Source organism: Rana temporaria, chromosome 13, assembly GCF_905171775.1.
Source record: "Rana temporaria chromosome 13, aRanTem1.1, whole genome shotgun sequence".
NCBI lineage: Eukaryota > Metazoa > Chordata > Amphibia > Anura > Ranidae > Rana > Rana temporaria.
In genome coordinates this window covers 42,521,162-42,540,080 of record NC_053501.1, presented here as the reverse complement: position 1 = coordinate 42,540,080, position 18,919 = coordinate 42,521,162, and the positions used below count along the sequence as shown (strand labels likewise).

The 18,919-nt window shown below is 43.5% G+C and overlaps 1 protein-coding gene across 13 annotated transcripts in view; it reads left to right on the top strand.

Annotated features, from left to right (window-relative positions):
• RALGAPA1 (Ral GTPase activating protein catalytic subunit alpha 1) overlaps positions 1-18,919 on the top strand; it is a 290,205-nt gene that overhangs the window by 170,080 nt on the left and 101,206 nt on the right. For all 13 annotated transcript variants that reach the window (XM_040333074.1, XM_040333068.1, XM_040333064.1 and 10 more), the window contains 7 exons: positions 1,410-1,538; positions 10,059-10,184; positions 10,273-10,331; positions 12,208-12,316; positions 13,531-13,641; positions 13,785-13,853; positions 17,371-17,505. In XM_040333074.1, coding sequence (XP_040189008.1) covers positions 1,410-1,538; positions 10,059-10,184; positions 10,273-10,331; positions 12,208-12,316; positions 13,531-13,641; positions 13,785-13,853; positions 17,371-17,505 — 738 coding nt within the window. The remainder of the gene's footprint in view (positions 1-1,409; positions 1,539-10,058; positions 10,185-10,272; positions 10,332-12,207; positions 12,317-13,530; positions 13,642-13,784; positions 13,854-17,370; positions 17,506-18,919) is intronic.

The window sequence follows — 18,919 nt, the reverse complement described above, 5'->3', positions numbered from 1 at the left end:
TACCCAGAAGCCGGATTGAAAATAGCGATAAGGTATGTACAGCCTAAAAAAAAAAAAATGCCTACTGTACATGTTAGCAGTATAACGAATTCGGTCTTATATTGATGTTATTTGGGTGAACCTCCGCTTTAAGATGCCGACACCTTCACCTGAAGCCGTTTTAATAATCAGCTTGGTTAAGGACAGAGCTGGATCCTTGGACAGGTAAGTGTCCTTATATAAAAGTCAGCAGCTGCAGTATTAAAATACAGTGCTCTGGGCAACTGCTAAGCGGGGTAATGTCTATTTAATGTATATTTAAGTCGTCTTCACTCCCAGATACAACCAACTCCTTTATTGAGCAAACGAAAATGGGAAAAAGATGAAGGTGTGATTTCAGCAGAACAATGGGATTCCATACTGAAAATGTCTCCTACTCTCTCTATTTATCAAATGCCCATCGATTGTCACATCTATGTTTTAATACATAGGTTGTATAGGGATATCAGAATAGCTGTATAAGTATAGGCTTGAGAAGCCTTACTCTGTCCGAGGTGTCTCGGGAACAATGGGGATTTGGTGCATATGTTTTGGTGCTGTCCCAAACTGTTTAGATACTGGATGGAGGTAGTAACTGTGGCTAACTTGGTATTTGACGCCTGTATTTCCCCCACTCTTTTAACGCGTGTTTTGGATTGGTTGGAGATTCCAGGAAATGGTACCCTTTTGCCCATAATATAGGCCATCTGCCTTTTATTGCAAAAAAATAATACAGTGGATTAATAAAGTTTAATTCCAGTCTTTATTTAGAGAAATTAACTTCACATAGGGGTTGCCCACAAAAATTTGAACAAAGCATATTCCTCTATAGTGTGCACTTGTCTTAATCCAGAGCACTGATGTCTGCATGAAGTTTTCCTGACTCACGGAGGGAGAGGAGAAGAAAGGGGGAAGCAAAAGAAAAAGGAAGGAACACAATATAATCTCACAGAATAAGGAGAGTGTTGGTGGGTGGAAGAGGAGGAGAAAGGGGGTTACAGTTTTGACAGCCATGCCTCTATCGTCTCATCCCACTGTAGTGCGCGCAGACACAGCCTACATGAAAGTAGCAACAATGCTCTGGATTCAGGAGGTGTGCAGCATTGTTGCCATATCACCACACGAAGCTGCATTAGGTGATTGGCAAAATCAACAGGTATTGATGGGACTTTACAAAACTGTAAGATGCACTTATAATTTGAGTCAGTAGTACATATTTTTGCAGTTGGCCACAGTTCTATCTTAGCTTCAGTACAGTTGCAATAATTGTTTGCCTGCATTGGCAGTTTACTGACTGGTTTTACATGTTGCCTGGAATTGCTCATTTATTTGATTTTGTGTCTTGAGAAAATGGTTGACATTGCTGTACTTTTTTTTATTTTCCCTCACAGGATATTGTTAATACAATTATCAAGCACTGTTCACCTCAGTTTTTTTCTCTGGGTCTCCCAGGAGCCACACTCCTAATTATGGACTTCATTGTAGCAGCAGGGAGAGTGGCTGCCTCACCTTCTCTAAATGTAAGATCAATTGCCGTCATCACTTGGGAAATGCTTTGTTTTCCTTCCGCTTATGCTAAATTTTACAGTAAATAGGAAAGCGCTTGTATTTGGGGTTCTGTACAATTCCAGTATACACTTCATATTACAACTAAATTTTGTTTTGCAATGAAATGCATTGTGTCACATATAGCATCACCCTGCCATTGTTTTGGAGTATAAAAATCTGCACTTTGTACTTTCTATGTTAAAGGGCAACTCCACTTTTGTGGGAAAAAATACAGCTTATTCAATTGTAAGATAAGCCATATTTTAATTTAATGTTATTAAAAATCACATTTCCTTTTCAGTCTACAGTGCTGTCATTCTGTAAAATTCAATGCAATATGGCAACTCAGAGGCCTTCTGGACCCAGTTGGTATACAGAACGCCTCAAGAAATTTAATTTACTGCCTGTGTGGTTAGCTCACTGATTTTCCCAAAAATCTGCTGTAAAATACAAGTCAGATTTTAGGAATCCTCTGGAACAAAAATTAAATTTTGAGTGAGTTTCTCCTAAAGGGTTAAAGTGTTTGTTACCCCAACACTTCATATTCCTGGTATGTGCCTGCTGTACCATGTACTTGTACATAGCTCCCAACTGTCCCTGGTTTGGAACAATGTCCCCCTGTCCCTCTTTCCATCTCATTTGTCCCTCATTTTGGTCTGATCTATATAGATGTATATAAAATGCAATTTTTATCTTTCAAAAAGTGTTTCCCGGTGCTAAACCTTTCATCCAAATTGCTGCATTTGTAAATTTCAAAAGTCAGTATAAAGGAATAGTAGTGGTAAAAAAACACTTGTGGGTTTAACCAATTATGTATGATATATATATATATATATATATATATATATATATATATATATATATATTATATATATATATATATTTATATTTATATTTATATTTATATTTATATATATATATATATATATATATATATATATATATATATATATATATTCTCCTTTAAGGGGGCGTGCCAGAGGGTGTATCCTTTTGCCTACATACCTTTGCTTATAGGTGTCCCTCATTCCCTTCTTAGAAAGTTGGGAGGTATGCTTGTATGAGAATGTGTCCTGTTCTTTGTATTGCTCCCTGGTAATCCTACTAGTCCCCTTTCTCTCCTATTAAAAACTGATCACACTAAATAGTAAATACTTAAACAAGACTATAACTTTTTTTTTTTGTTAGATTTTAGTTCCATTCTAACTGCTGTAATGAAAGCAGCCTGATTTTTTTTTTTTTTTTTGTACCACATTTTACATAGGTCCTCCTTAGTCCTAAGTTTGTTGTAGTTTATTGTTTTAAATACTTGACTTTCAAAACTCAACTCCAAGATATTCTCAACCCCCTCCAATCCCACTTTTAACTAACCATTGGTGGGGGGAAAAAAAAACATACAAATGTCCATTTTACTTAACTGAGATCATGGTCACATGATGATCCTTCTGTTTACTTCCTGGGGTCCTTTTTTTGGGTGTCGAAATCGCTGCCTACATGATGTGGACATTTATCTGTGGATGTGACACTTTCCACAGCTGGATCCTATCAAGAGGCAGGAGAACTAATAAAAGCAGTGAGGGGATCAGTGTCCAACAAGATAATGAGCAGAAAAAATGTCTGGTTCCCCAGGGCAGGATATTGGCTTTGTTCATAGAAGTTACTGTGACATTGTTCGATTACACTGCAGGATGGCTTGGAAAGAGGTGTTTGGGATCAAGACTATGGAGTATGTTAACGAATGCTCAATGCACTTTTGGAATTAAACATTTTCCTGGAGTTGGGCTTTAGGAATAATAAACAAGATTGCCAAATGGAACACATCAAATATTATGGAACATGGAAATGATGTGCCGACAAGTAGCAGTTTGGCTAGTTATAGCAAAACAGTTGTTTGACTATAGCAGGGGTCTGCAACCTTTAAGACATAAAGAGCCACTTGGACCCGTTTCCGAATGAAAAAAAAAACTGGGAGCCGCAAAACCATTGCGACATTTTAAACAAATATAACACTGCATATATTGTTTCTTACCTTAATGCTATATACAGGATCGTGCAGTCAGCTGTCAATCTGAAGAAAAAAAAAGGACTTTTTCCCTTAACAATGTAAAATATATTTTTGCAAATTAATAGCTAATTAAAATATTTAATTTACCTGGTTAATGGGATTTTTGCTCCTGAACCTCAGTGCATAGTGTCTGCACATCAGGGCTGTAAGACGTCACCTTCATTTTCACACAGGCTTGCAAGCTGTCATCTGTGAGGCGTGATCGATGTTTGTTTTTAATATAGTTCATGTTGGAGAAGACCTGCTCACATACATATGTGGAGCCGAAGATCGACAGGACTCCAAATGCATACTTTTTCATGTTTAAATAAGTGTTGGGGATGGCATTCCATGTTTCGAACACAAGTTTGTCCTGTTTGGGAAGGTTTTCAATATCACTCCATTTATGATTCTGAGCCAGAATGGCCTTCTGACGGGCAACATCCTCAAGAGTAGCAGTCAAGCATTTGAACTTGGACACCCATATATCTTTGTCGGCTATATCGGCCAGTTCCATCTCAAGATCAGGTTGACTTACACCTGCAAATGCAGTCATATTCAATAGGGAAGGATCGATCGCCAGGGGAGTGACAGGGAAGGATAATGTGTTTTTTTCCTCTCTGAACTCACAGAATCGTTTCCCAAACGAACTTTGCATTGCGGTGATTGCAGACTTGAAATATTCCAAATTTATCGCATCGTGACTTTGTTTGAACTCTCTCAAAGAGGGAAAGTGAGACAGTGTACCTCTCTGTAAATCCTTGACAAACACTGTCAACTTGCGCTCGAATGCCAAAACCTCCTCCAGCATGTGCAGGGCTGTGCCTCCTCTCCCCTGAAGGGTTGTATTTAGCGTGTTTAGATGTGCTGTCATGTCTACCATAAAATGCAATTTTTCCAGCCACTCTGGCTGTTCCAGCTCAGCAAAGGTGATCTCTTTGCTGGCCAGGAAGGTTTTTACTTCTTCCAAACATGTGACAAAGCGTTTTAGCACCTCGCCTCTAGACAGCCACCGGACCTTGTTGTGGAACAGGAGGTCAGAATATATGCTTTCCACCTCATCCAATAGCAAACGGAACTGGCGGTGGTTTAAACCCTTTGCCATTATCTTATTAACAATCTGAATGACCACATCCATCACTTTTGTGCATTCCGGGGGAAATGTTTGAGCACACAATGCCTCTTGGTGCAGGATGCAATGAAATGACAGCAGCGTTCTACCCAGTGCCTTCTGCAGTAGAGCCACAAAGCCCTTATGTGCTTCTCTCATGCTCGGTGCCCCATCAGTAGCCACTGAGACCAGGTGGTTGGTGTTTATTTTTTTAGCACTTAAAAAGTCCAGGACAGCCTTACAGACATCCTCACCCCTTGTTTGGTCTTTTAGTGGTATCAGCTCAATCAGTTCTTCCTGTGGCCCAAAAGAGTTCACATATCGGCAGAACAGCGCTATTTGTTCAATATCACCTTTATCTTTGGACTCATCACAGGCGATGGAGTACGCCACAGCTGAATTAATGTCTTGAATTTGCTGTTTGCTAATGTTTTCTGCCATTTTTAGGGTTCTGTCTTTGACAGTCTTCGCAGAGAGAGGCATGTCTTTGATTTTCTGCACAATTTCATTCTTGTTTTTGAAGTCCATGTATAGATGTTCCGAAATCTTAATGAATGCTTCTTTCATATACTCTCCATCTGTGAAGGGCTTCCCATGCTTGACTATTTCCTGAGCGGCCATAAAACTAGCATATGTTGTGGAATTTGCAGACTTCACCCACTTCTTGAAAGTATTTTTGCTCATATTAACCTTCCTCATAAGTTCTGCAACGGCTTTTCGTCTCTCATCTCCATCTGGATATTTTTCAGCAAAGGCTGTGTGTTTATTCTGGAAATGTCTTGCAATATTCGACTTTTTGTTTGCAAATTTCTCACCACATATTAAGCATACTGGTAAACCAGTCTCGTCAGTAGAGAATGCAAATGATTCTGTCCATGTATCATTAAACACTCTGTTTTCTTCAGAAATTTTTCTCTTCTTGCCTTTATCCATGGCTGGCCTACCGGGGGGTCGAAAACAGCGACGTAATTAGAAATCACCATCAGCCCCCCCCCACCATCACCATTACAAAATCATCATCCCCCTCACCATCATCATCAGCCCTCCCTCACCATCATCATTACAAAATCATCATCCCCCCTCACCAACATCATCAGCCCTCAATCACCATCATCATTACAAAATCATCAGCCCCCCTCACCATCATCATCAGCCCCCCTCACCATCATCATCATCAGCCCTCCTCACCATCACCATCATCAGCCCCCCTCACCATCATCATTACAAAATCATCATCCCCCCCTCACCAACATCATCATCATCAGCCCTCCCTCACCATCATCATTACAAAATCATCATCCCCCCTCACCATCATCAGCCCCCCTCACCATCATCATCAGCCCCCCTCACCATCAGCCCCCCTCACCATCATCATCATCAGCCCCCCTCACCATCATCAGCCCCCCTCACCATCATCATTACAAAATCATCATCCCCCCTCACCATCACCATCATCAGCCCCCCTCACCATCATCAGCCACCATCATCATCATCATCAGCCCCCCTCACCATCATCATTACAAAATCATCATCCCCCCTCACCATCATCAGCCCTCCCTCACCATCATCATTACAAAATCATCAGCCCCCCTCACCATCATCAGCCACCATCATCATCAGCCCCCCTCACCATCATCATTACAAAATCATCATCCCCCCTCACCATCATCAGCCCTCCCTCACCATCATCATTACAAAATCATCAGCCCCATCATCACCATCATTAATTACATCACCATCAGCCCCCCCCCCCCCACCACCATCATCATCATTAAAAAGTCATCAGCTCCCCTCACCATCGCAAGCCAGCCCCCACCATCATCATCAGCCCTCCCTCACCATCATCATCATCACCATCATCATCACAAAATCATCAGCCCCATCATTAATTACATCACCATCAGCCCCCACCATCATCATCATCATTACAAAATCATCAGCCCCACCATCATTAATTACATCACCATCAGCCCCCCCCCCCACCATAATCATCATCATTAAAAAATCAGTCACCATCGCAAGCCTGCCCCAACCCCCCCCCCCCCCCATCATCACTAAAAAATCAGTCACCATCGCAAGCCTGCCCCAACCCCCCCCCCCCCCCATCATCATCAAAAAATCAGTCACCATCGCAAGCCTGCCCCAACCCCCCCCCCCATCATCATCATCATCACTAAAAAATCAGTCACCATCGCAAGCCTGCCCCAACCCCCCCCCATCATCATCATCACTAAAAAATCAGTCACCATCGCAAGCCTGCCCCAACCCCCCCCCCCCATCATCACTAAAAAATCAGTCACCATCGCAAGCCTGCCCCAACCCCCCCCCCCCCCCATCATCATCAAAAAATCAGTCACCATCGCAAGCCTGCCCCAACCCCCCCCCCATCATCATCATCATCATTAAAAAATCAGTCACCATCGCAAGCCTGCCCCAACCCCCCCCCCCATCATCATCATCATCACTAAAAAATCAGTCACCATCGCAAGCCTGCCCCAACCCCCCCCCCATCATCATCATCATCACTAAAAAATCAGTCACCATCGCAAGCCTGCCCCAACCCCCCCCATCATCATCATCACTAAAAAATCAGTCACCATCGCAAGCCTGCCCCAACCCCCCCCCCCCCCATCATCATCATCATCACTAAAAAATCAGTCACCATCGCAAGCCTGCCCCAACCCCCCCCCATCATCATCACTAAAAAATCAGTCACCATCGCAAGCCTGCCCCAACCCCCCCCCCATCATCATCACTAAAAAATCAGTCACCATCGCAAGCCTGCCCCAACCCCCCCCCCCCCCCATCATCATCACTAAAAAATCAGTCACCATCGCAAGCCTCCCCCATCCTCATCATCATCATAAAATCAGTCACCATCGCAAGCCTGCCCCAACCCCCCCCATCATCATCACTAAAAAATCAGTCACCATCGCAAGCCTGCCCCAACCCCCCCCCCCCCATCATCATCATCATCATCACTAAAAAATCAGTCACCGTCGCAAGCCTGCCCCAACCCCCCCCCCCCATCATCATCACTAAAAAATCAGTCACCATCGCAAGCCTGCCCCATCCCCCCCCCCCCCATCATCATCATCATCACTAAAAAATCAGTCACCATCGCAAGCCTGCCCCAACCCATCATCATCATCATCACTAAAAAATCAGTCACCATCGCAAGCCTGCCCCAACCCCCCCATCATCATCATAAAATCAGTCACCATCGCAAGCCTGCCCCAACCCCCCCATCATCATCACTAAAAAATCAGTCACCATCGCAAGCCTGCCCCAACCCCCCCCCCCCCCCATCATCATAAAATCAGTCACCATCGCAAGCCTGCCCCAACCCCCCCCCCCATCATCATCACTAAAAAATCAGTCACCATCGCAAGCCTCCCCCAACCCCCCCCATCCTCATCATCATCATAAAATCAGTCACCATCGCAAGCCTGCCCCAACCCCCCCCCCCATCATCATCACTAAAAAATCAGTCACCATCGCAAGCCTCCCCCAACCCCCCCCATCCTCATCATCATCATAAAATCAGTCACCATCGCAAGCCTGCCCCAACCCCCCCCCCCAATATTATCATCCTCATCATTAAAAAATCCCCCCATTGTAAGCCCCTCACAGCCTTACTGTTCTGTGCTGTGTCACCGCTGTCACGATGCTCTCCCACAGTTCTGGCGCGATGATACATGTCCCGCCCTCCTCCTCCTCTAGACCAGCTTGTGTGACAGACAGCGCACTGGCTCTATCACACGAGCTAGTCTTCTAGGAGGAGGAGGGCGGGACATTTATCACAGCGCGCCCGAACTGTTCACCGCTGGAATCGCTGTGTAACCGGCCGGCATTGCCTGTCAGGGTCGGGCCGGCCGGTTTGAAGTCCTCTGCGGGAAGCAAAAGGTGCCCCTGAGCCGCGGCAAAGGTGCAAAAGAGCCGCATGCGGCTCCGGAGCCGCGGGTTGCCGACACCTGGACTATAGTAATGGACGCCAGAATTTTATGAACTTTTAGAAGCGACCTTTAGGCCGGGTTCACACCTATGTGAATTGAGTGCGGCTTAAACCGCAGAACATTTCTAAATACTGTGACAGGAAGTCAGGTAAATCTGTGGGTGTTGTCACAAACGGGACATACATTTCTGCCTTGCTTAGACAATACACTAATCATTATTAGGCGTCGGCTGCGAGAAGAGCCAGACAAGGTCTAAGGGCGTTGAAAGACTCCAGCTGTTCAGAGTGAGGCAATTAAGGCCTCTATAAAAAGTCCAGAGGGTTACCACTAATTGGCTGCATCACTCCTAAGGCTGTGTGGGTAGGAGAGCAGTGCCAGAAGGTCTTCGGTGGAGGTGAGGAGACCATTGATTTTTCTGTGTGATAAAAATCAAAAGACTATTGTTTTGTGCTGTATGACCAGCACTGTCTACCCAGCAGTAGGCTGTGTTAGACTTCATAGATAGGTTCCTGTGTGGAAGGTAGGATTTATTTTATGTTTGATTTTGTTTATGCTGTTTGGATGCTTGCAATTGTTTTCTAGCAAGATGGAAAAATAAACCAGAAACTTTGTTTTCAACGGTCTTCGACTGCCAGTCTGTAGAAATTCAGTGTGTGGTGAACCCATCCAAGGGGTCACACACCCCGCTACCGAGCTAACCCCTCACAATACATTGTTTTCATTGAGGCTGGTTCACATATGTGCGATTCCATTCGCACTGCGCATTGCTGAAAAAACGTGTGCATATTTTAGGTCTTGCGGCTCAGGTGCGAATTCAGGCCCATTATCTTCTATGGGTACGCAGCTGATTCGCAGATGTGTTCATTTCTCTTCAGGATTTCTCTCAATCAGCTCAATACACTTCCCCCCTCCCCCTCCCCTCTCCCAGGTCTCCAAATTCGCAGCTAATCTGCAGCTAAAACGCAGTGGATCTGCTGAACAGTTCTCTTATCGCTCTGCAGAGATAAGAGAGCTGAAATTCGCACCGCACTAGTGTGAATCCGGCCTTATAGTTACGCAAATGTTGGCAAACAGTAGTGGCTTTGCTTGGACTAATCAGTAAGGGATGATGAAAGGTCTATCTCTCCCAAATAAAATGCTACTTATTGGAGATGGCGTTTGGTCACATCATTCTACTGAAGGAAAGGATCTGCTGGTCTCACCTCAGATCTGCCCTTTCAGCAGAAATCACATCACTGAATCGCCACCAACTGAGCAAATTTAGCCACAACATCGAAGGCTGGTAAGCTGTAATATGATCATATTTTGGGTTTGGATACGTATCATAGGTCATTGTATAACTCATACTTTTCTCTTCAGTTAGATATTTCTTTCTTTTCAGGCACCACGTGTTGAAGCCCAAGTGCTTTTGGGATCTTTGGTCTGTTTTCCCAACCTTTACCAGGAGCTCCCAGCTCTACTTCCTGGCAGCTCTGAAATCGTAATGTCACAGTTCACAGATGTTAAGGTGATATTTCCACATAAAAGATAAAGAATTATATATTATCACTGTTCTCTGTGCTTTAGATTTCTTTTCTTTTTTTTCTTTATTGCAGGAGCTCACCATTAAGACTGTGTTGAGCTCAGCACGAGAAGAGCCATCTGGGCCAGCCAGGTACAGTTACCAGAATGGTTCCTTTGTATAACAAAGCAATATGTGGACTGTGGGGACATAGTTAGGTTGGAAAAAATCTATCCAGCTTAAATAGTAATAATAAAAAACAAAAACAAATAGAATCCCTCTATATGCACAATCCTATATCCACAGTTGATCCAGAGGAAGGCAACAACAAAGCACGATTATATTTTCTCCAGGGGGAAATGCAGTCTTAAAGTGGTTGTAAACCCACTTTTTTTACTTTTGCCTACAGGTAAGCCTATGATAAGGCTTACCTGTAGGTATAAAGAATATCTCCTAAACCTGTACGGTTTAGGAGATATTCCCCTCGCAATGCGCTGCTTTGCTCAGCGGCGCATGCGCATGGGGGATCCTCGGCTGAAGCACCGTCCCCGGCGACCCATGCCGGAAAGGAAATCTCCCGCGCGCATTTGCGGGAGTGACGTCATGGCCGCTCCAGCCAATCACAGCGCTGGAGCGGCGAAACCCGAAAGACATGCTCGGCGTGGACCAGGTAAGTTCCCTACCTTGTTCCGAGGTAAGTATTTCATAATGAGCTAATATGCGGTGCATACTAGCTCATTATGGCTTTTGCCTTGCAGGTGTAGAAAAATAAAATAAAAAAATGTATGCAAGTTTACAACCGCTTTAATGACTTTAAATGCCCGAGACTACTGGCTATCATAGGGTTACAGTGAACTACATAGGGCACAATAAATGCTGTGTGACTAGTATACATGTTATTGCATTTCCCCTGAGCTCAGACTCTTAAATTTACAGGATTGCAATTATAGGGGATCCAACATGCATTCCTACTCCAGATTTATTCCATTCATTTTTCACACAAGATTTTGAGTATTTGTTTTAATTGTATTGCTTGGTTTAGGCCTACCATCATAGTGACCAACTTAAAATGAATTCCGGGTATAGATATTATATAGTATTGTTACCATTGGTCTCGCTTGGACTTGTGTAACTATGTAATAAATAGTCAATGCCCCTGAAAGCTGGAAATCACTGTAGTGGACACCGCCGCTCCAATGATCTCCAGTTGCTTTCAGGTCCCTTGCTGAGCGGCTGACCAGCTGAGTTCTGAACACAGGATGTCGGCCTCTTAGCATGGACCTCATTCAAAGAATGCTTTGCGTTTTGGTTTGATTGGATGAGGTGGAGAGCGCGACATCACCACCTCCTCATCCAATCACTTTGCATTCATTCAGTAAAATGCAAAGTGCTGAGCACCCAACCAACCTGTGTTCAGAATCCAGTACGCCAGCTGCTCAGTATGGGATCTGAAAGCAAGTGGAGATCACTGGAGTTGACGGGGTTTACTTCAGTGATTTCCAGCTTCCAAGGGCATCGGGCAGTTATGGAATATAGATAGTTGCATTGGTCCAGGCTGGACCAATATAACTACGTGTGAAATATCTATACCTGGCATACCTATTTAAGGCTAATCATATTTTTTTCTAATATCTTTGCACTATTACATACAGGGTGTCTGATTTTAAACAGGAATGTTTCTAAAGCTTTATTTAGGGTTACCATTGTCCCAGGGCACCATTATATATTTACGGTATCTATCTGCACCTGTACATGCACATTTCCCCCATGTGTTATCCCATTAATAACGCTGCATGTTTACAATTGTTGAGAAATCAAGTGTGCTCTTTTTTGCTTCTTTTTGCATTGACAACGCCGTTCATCTGCTGCACTGAAATTCCAAGCAGTGTTGTCAGTCCCGCCTGAACTCTCCCTTACTAAACTACAGGACACCTCCTCCTTATGTTAAAGGGGAGGGGTTTTGTGGGAAAACAGGGGAAAACTTAGCGGTTTTGTGCAGCATAGTAATTTTTATTTTCCTCTATTACAGATGCGTAGCTTTGTGCAGTTTAGGAATCTGGATGTGCGAGGAGCTTGTAAACCAGACCCACCACCCGCAAATAAAAGAAGCACTTAATGTCATCTGTGTCTCCCTCAAAGTAAGAAATCAAATAATGCCAAAATAAATTTTATTTTTTTCCAACTGCAACCCATACAAAGTAATACACAGATGACAAAACTGATGAACTCCACTAACAGTTGCTGTCATTCCTAGACTGAGGATACAATCCAGTCATTGCTCCCGTGATGGATGTATACCCATCACAGCTTTTACCTGGTCATACTTCCAGTGATTGCCTGACTCTCTTGAGAAAAAACAGGTAAAACTGTGTTTGCACTTAAAGCAGAGTTTCGCCCAAAGGAACTTCCGCTTTCGGAACCCTATCCCCCTCGGGTGTCACATTTGGCACCTTTCAGGGGGGAGCAGATACCTGTTTAATACAGGTATTTGCTCCCAATTGTGGGCATAGATAGCCGCATTATCTGCAGGTATCTACGCTCTGTTAGCACTGCAGGCTATATCCTTCAACTCTAATCGGTGTATCCTGATGGAAGGGAAGTCTTTGCGCTGTCAGGATACATTTGTACGGCAGGGCATAATATGATGAAACAAATCTATTCCCTTTGTTGCTCTGCCTATTTTGTTTGTGTCCGATCTAATTCCTGTTTTTAGCCAGTACCTGCCGAGTACTAGATCGAGAGACCAATGGATTGTGGGATGTATAGAGTTTTTTTGCAGGAAGTGTCAGTTCTTAGACAGAGGTCGTGCATTAGCCTGTGAAGTGCCGTGCAGCTTACCTCATGTTTGATCACACACAAAAAAAATAGCCGACATTGAAATGTGAAGATTTACTTCACTATAAGCTGTGCATAAAGGGCTATATAAATGCCACCATGAAACTACATTATGAATGCACATCTTATGCAGGTGGGAAAGTTTAGAAATGCTTTTAACGACTTGCCAACCAGAAACGTCGTTCGGCTTCCAAATGGTTATACCGGCATGGTGGGAGCTGGCTGTTGGCTCTCTTGTAAAAGAAATCCTAGCGGCTAACTAGTCACTGGATTTCTTTTGCAAGCAGCGGGAGGGATTAAAAAAACTGTCCCCGAAGTATGTAGTCCGCTCCTGACTTTTGTTTTTCCTATTCTTTGTCTTGTAATCTGTTTATTTTCTGTAAAGAAGTGTAATGAATGCACATACAACAGGCTGAACATGGTCAGTGTATACACTGTACATTCTTTTTGTACATAAAATATTACTTGTAGTATTTTTATTTCTTAGACCTAATGGTAAAATGTATTTTTGTTTCAGTTTCCTAACAAAGTGGTTGCACAAGTAGCATGTAGTGTTCTGAATGTGCTCCTTAACTATGTCACGCAACTGCAAATATTCCATCAGGACTTCCCACTGAAAATCATAGAGGTAGGTGCCAATCACTCCCACTTGTATACATGTAGCACATGGTGTAAGGAGGGGGTTACTCTTGTGTCAGATGGTTTAGGTAAATCATTCTTGTGTGTGTTTTTATTGAATTATACATGTGTTGTGTTTTGCTGTTCCAACAGATTCTGTTAGCCACTGTGACGCACCTTTTACCAACTGCAGAAACCTCATCCTACGAACAAGATAAACGGGTCAGTATTGAAGGGTAGATGTGTGTGCATTCTGTGTTTCGTAAATGGAACAATTGCATAACTATAAATACATGTATGTCCTGTTCAAGCTTTTTTTTTTTTTCTTAGTCTTGGATAGTGTGGGAAAAGGTTAAAACCCCTTTCAGTTTTTGCTTTAAGGGTTCTCTTTAGAGCTCATCTAACCACTTCAGCCCCGGACCATTTGGCTGCCAAATGACCTGGCCCCTTTTTGCGATTCGGCACTGCGTCGCTCTAACTGACAATTGCGCAGTCGGGCGATGTGGCTCCCAAACAAAATTGACACTTTTTTTTTCCACATGGAGCTTTCTTTTGGTGCCATTTGATCACCTCTGCGGTTTTAATTTGTTATGCTATAAACAAAAATAGAGTGACAATTGTAAAAAATATTGCATTTTTTTTTTTTTTTGCTATAATGAATATCCCCCAAAAATATATATATATAAAAAACAATTCTCAGTTTAGGCCGATATGTATTCTTCTAAATATTTTTGGTAAAAAAAAAAATCACAATGAGGGTATATTGATTGGTTTGCGCAAAAGTTATAGTGTCTACAAAATAGGGGATAGTTTTATGGCATTTTTATTAATAATTTTTTTTACTAGTAATGGCGGCGATCATGAAGAACATGAAGTCTGCAAGTCCCGCGGTCACGGAGAATGCGTCCGCAGGGTGGGAAAGTCAAAGTGACGTGTATATATACGTCACTTTGCCCAGCCATGCCATTCTGCTGACGTACAGTTGCAATAAAAAGTATGTGAACCCTTTTGGAATGATATGGATTTCTGCATAAAATGTGGCCTGATCTTCATCTAAGTCACAACAATAGACAATCACAGTCTGCTTAAACTAATAACACACCAAAAATTAAATGTTACCATGTTTTTATTGAACATACCATGTAAATATTCACAGTGCAGGTGGAAAAAGTATATGAACCCCTAGACTAGAGACATCTCCAAGAGCTAATTGGACTCCTGTTGGCTGGAACCTCACTCCAATCAATGAGATGGGAGGTGTTGGTTACAGCTGCTCTGCCCTATAAAAAAACACACTAGTTCTGGGCTTTTCACAAGAATCATTGCCTGATGTGAATGATGCCTCGCACAAAAGAGCTCTCAGAAGACCTACTATTAAGAATTGTTGACTTGCATTAATCTGGAAAGGGTTATACAAGTATCTCCAAAAGCCTTGCTGTTCATCAGTCCACTGTAAGACAAGTTGTCTATAAATGGAGAAAGTTCAGCACTGCTGCTACTCTCCCCAAGAGTGGCCGTCCTGTAAAGATGACTGAAAGAGCACAGCGTAGACTGCTCAATGAGGTTTAGAAGAATCCTAGAGTGTCGGCTAAAGACAAAAGTCTCTGGCATATGCTAACATCCCTGTTAGCGAATCTACAATACGTAAAACACTGAACAAGAATGGATTTCACGGGAGCATACCACAGAGGAAGCCACTGCTGTCCAAAAAAAACATTGCTGGACGTTTACAGTTTGCACAAGAGCACCTGGATGTTCCACAGCAGTACTGGCAAATGATACTGTGGACAGATGAAACCAAAGTTGAGTTGTTTGGAAGAAACACACAACACTATGTGTGGAGAAAAAGAGGCACAGAACACCAACATGAAAACCTCATCCCAACTGTGAAGTATGGTGGTGGGGGCATCATGGTTTGGGGCTGCTTTGATGTGTCAGGGCCTGGACAGATTGCTATCATCGAAGGAATACGAACGACCTAATGCATAGACGTAAATCAACAACAGAATGGCTTAAACAGAATAAAATACGCTTCTGGAGTAGCCCAGTCAGAGTCCTGACCTCAACCTGATTGAGAAGCTGTGGCATGACCTCAAGAAAGCGATTCACACCGGACATCCCAAGAATATTTCTGAACTGAAACCGTTCTGTAAAGAGGAATGGTCAAAAATTACTCCTGACCGTTGTGCACGTCTGATCTGCAACTACAGGAAACGTTTGGTTGAAGTTATGCTGCCAAAGGAGGTTCAACCACAGTTATTAAATCCAAGGGTTCGCATACTTTTTACACATGCACTGTGAATGTTTACATGGTGTGTTCAATAAAAACATGGTAACATTTAATTCTTTGTTTGTTATTTGTTTAAGCAGACTGTGATTGTGTATTGTTGTGACTTAGGTGAAGATCAGATCACATTTTATGACCAATTTGTGCAGAGATCTGGGGGTCCCCTTTGTTAAAGGGGTCTTCCAAATTCCGATAAGCCCCCCGCCCGCAGACCCACACAACCACCGGGCAAGGGTTGTGAGGATGAGGCCCTTGTCCCCATCAACATGGGGACATGGTGCTTTGAGGGGTCACAGACCCCCAAAAGCATCCTCCCAATGTTAAGGGCATGTGGCCTGGTACGTGCTCGGATAAGGGGTTTGGTGTGGATTTTTGGGGGAACTCCACGCCTTTTTTTTTTTTTTTTTTTTTTACATTTGTGGTGGAGTTCCCCTTAGAATCCACACCAGACCGGAATGGATATTTGGGGGGAACCCCATGTCATTTTTTTTTTAAATTGACGGCAGGGTTCCCCTTAATATCCATACCAGACCTGAAGGGCCTGGTAATTGAATTTGGGGGGACCCCAGCTTTTTTTTTTTTATGAATGACTTTTCTCTGAATTGCCAGGAGCCGACAATTCATTATAGCCGCAAATGATTTTAAATTACTTTTTTTCCTTCAGAAATGCGTTACTGCTTTGCACGCACTTCATGAATCTGAATCTGAGTATGTGTTGGAGTTTATAGGACAGTGCTGTGCATGCACTCAATGAATGTGATCGTATGTTGGGGTTTGTATTTACAGTATATGATAATTCTGTACATTCACTCATTAAATATGAATGTATGCTGGAGTTGCATGTATTTGGTACAGGGCCGAGACTTGAGACTTGGGGGGGGGGGGGGGGGTGTAGCAGGAGGGCCAGCTGGGTGCAGGAATCATGTGAGGCAGGGGGGCAGCACCACATGGAGAGTTGCTGCCGCAAAACGAGTACTCACAGCAGCATCACTACTCCTGTCAGCTTAGCATGGGATATCGAAGCGAGATCAAGAAAGAGCCTGGAGGAGGTGCGGGCTGTGCTCTCTCATGCCACTGCAGCGCTCCTGCAGGATTTGTGCTATGAGGGGCAGTTTGAGAAGGATGGAGGATTTGTGCAGGGGGGACTTGTGCTTGGCAGAGAAACTTGAGGGGTAGAGTATTTGTGAAGGGATTTTTTTTGGAGGGGGGGGGGGGGTGATTTGGGAAGGGAAAGGATTTGAGCTAGGATGGGGAGGGAGGGACAAAGTCTTGTGCTGGGAGGGCAGTTTCGCACTGAAAGGGGGGATTTTGTTTTGAGGAGAATTTTAGCTTGAAAAGGATTTTTGCTGACATATTCCTCATTTGTTTGGCATCTTCTCCCTGAACATTAGATGATCTTGTCCCTGCACTGATTTGATTTGCTAAACTGTTCTTTTTATGCTCTTTTTGCAGTTAGTGGTGTCCTTGCTGCTCTCGCTCCTGGATTGGCTGATGGCACTGCCCTTATCAGTTTTACTAAAGCCAGTGCGGCATGCTGGCACTGAAAATCAGGGAAGGGAAAATTCTGTGTTGAACTGTGCATATAAGGTAAAGTGCAGTTGCCGTTTTTATTTAATATAATATCCAGCTATTTATTGCATGTTTACTTAAAGTGAAAAATCTGTAAGGTAAACTTACTCAGGCCGCCCCCCCCCCCCCCAACCTGTCCCATCCCGATTACCTGCATGGCAGCGATCACCCATTCTGAGCCTCAATATAACCGCCTCACGGCGCTTAGAAATCCTCTCGGCTTTCTCTCCTCTTCTTCCCCGCTGAGAGGATGGGCTATGCGGGTTCTTCAGTGCTGTCCAATTAGAATGCTTCTAAACGTACCTGTTGAGGGGGTACGTTTAGGAGATCAAGTTCCTGGGATTTCTAAGCCCCGGAGCTGTGAGGTGGCTATACCGAGGCTCAGACCAGGTGATCGCCTCCATGCAGGTCAGCGGGACTGGGGGGGCAAGGTGGGGGTCCTGTGTAAGCTTACATTACAGATTTTTTTTGTAAAGGTGAACTTACCCTTTAAAAGAAAAATTCAAGAAACAATAATAGAAAAAAAACATACTCACCTAGGTGGATGCAGCATTGGTTACCTGCTGCCTTTAAGACCGAGAACTAATCGATCAAAGTCTGCTGATCTCTCAGTTTTTCGTCTTCAGTGAGCAAAGAGTTGGTGAGTGTTAGTCACTGGCTCTCTGCTTTGCCCCTCCAGTGCTCACTGTAACGCCTGGCTGTGGAGGAGATGGGAGAACTTGGCTCGGTCTACCAGCAGCTCGCTAAGAGGCTGAGCCAGCGGCAGGTCCAGGCATCTCGGTGGATCCCAACATTAAAGTGACGTCAGCCAGCAGTGGGTGTTAGCCGGCTGTCTGCTGAATATGGGTCACAGGAATGCAGAACAAAGTGCACTTCTGTGAACTACAAGTAGGGCCAGAAAAACTTTGGGCCTAATTATTAACATAAATTATTAATATTGATCCCCTATGTATCTAGGGCAGAGGTTGGGGTGGGTGAGAAATAGAAGTGCACTTTGATTGTCCTTATGGAAATGTACCTGAATTTCTTGTGTGAGGTTTCTCCTACACTTTGGCACCAGTGCATTTTGTGTTGGAGAAGATAATTATATCTGTCTGTAGAACCACTGTAAGGTTTATTGAAAACCGGAAGCTATATTCAGTAATGCCAGAGAGACAGATTGCCCTGTGTTACTTGATTGCCTTAAATTACAGCTCTTAGACATTAGAGACATAAACTTTGTCACATCGGATTATGAGACGGATATTAAAGGCGATTGCTGGATCCATGTGCTGTGGAGAAATCAAAGCGTTTTAACCTTCAGGCTAAATACTATTTAAACCCTTTTATGAGAGTGCTATATCATTTAGTTAGTGTATTTTTGAAATAATCTGAATTCAAGCCAATGCCAACAGTACTGAAGCCTTATTTTGCAAATAAATCTTTAATTACA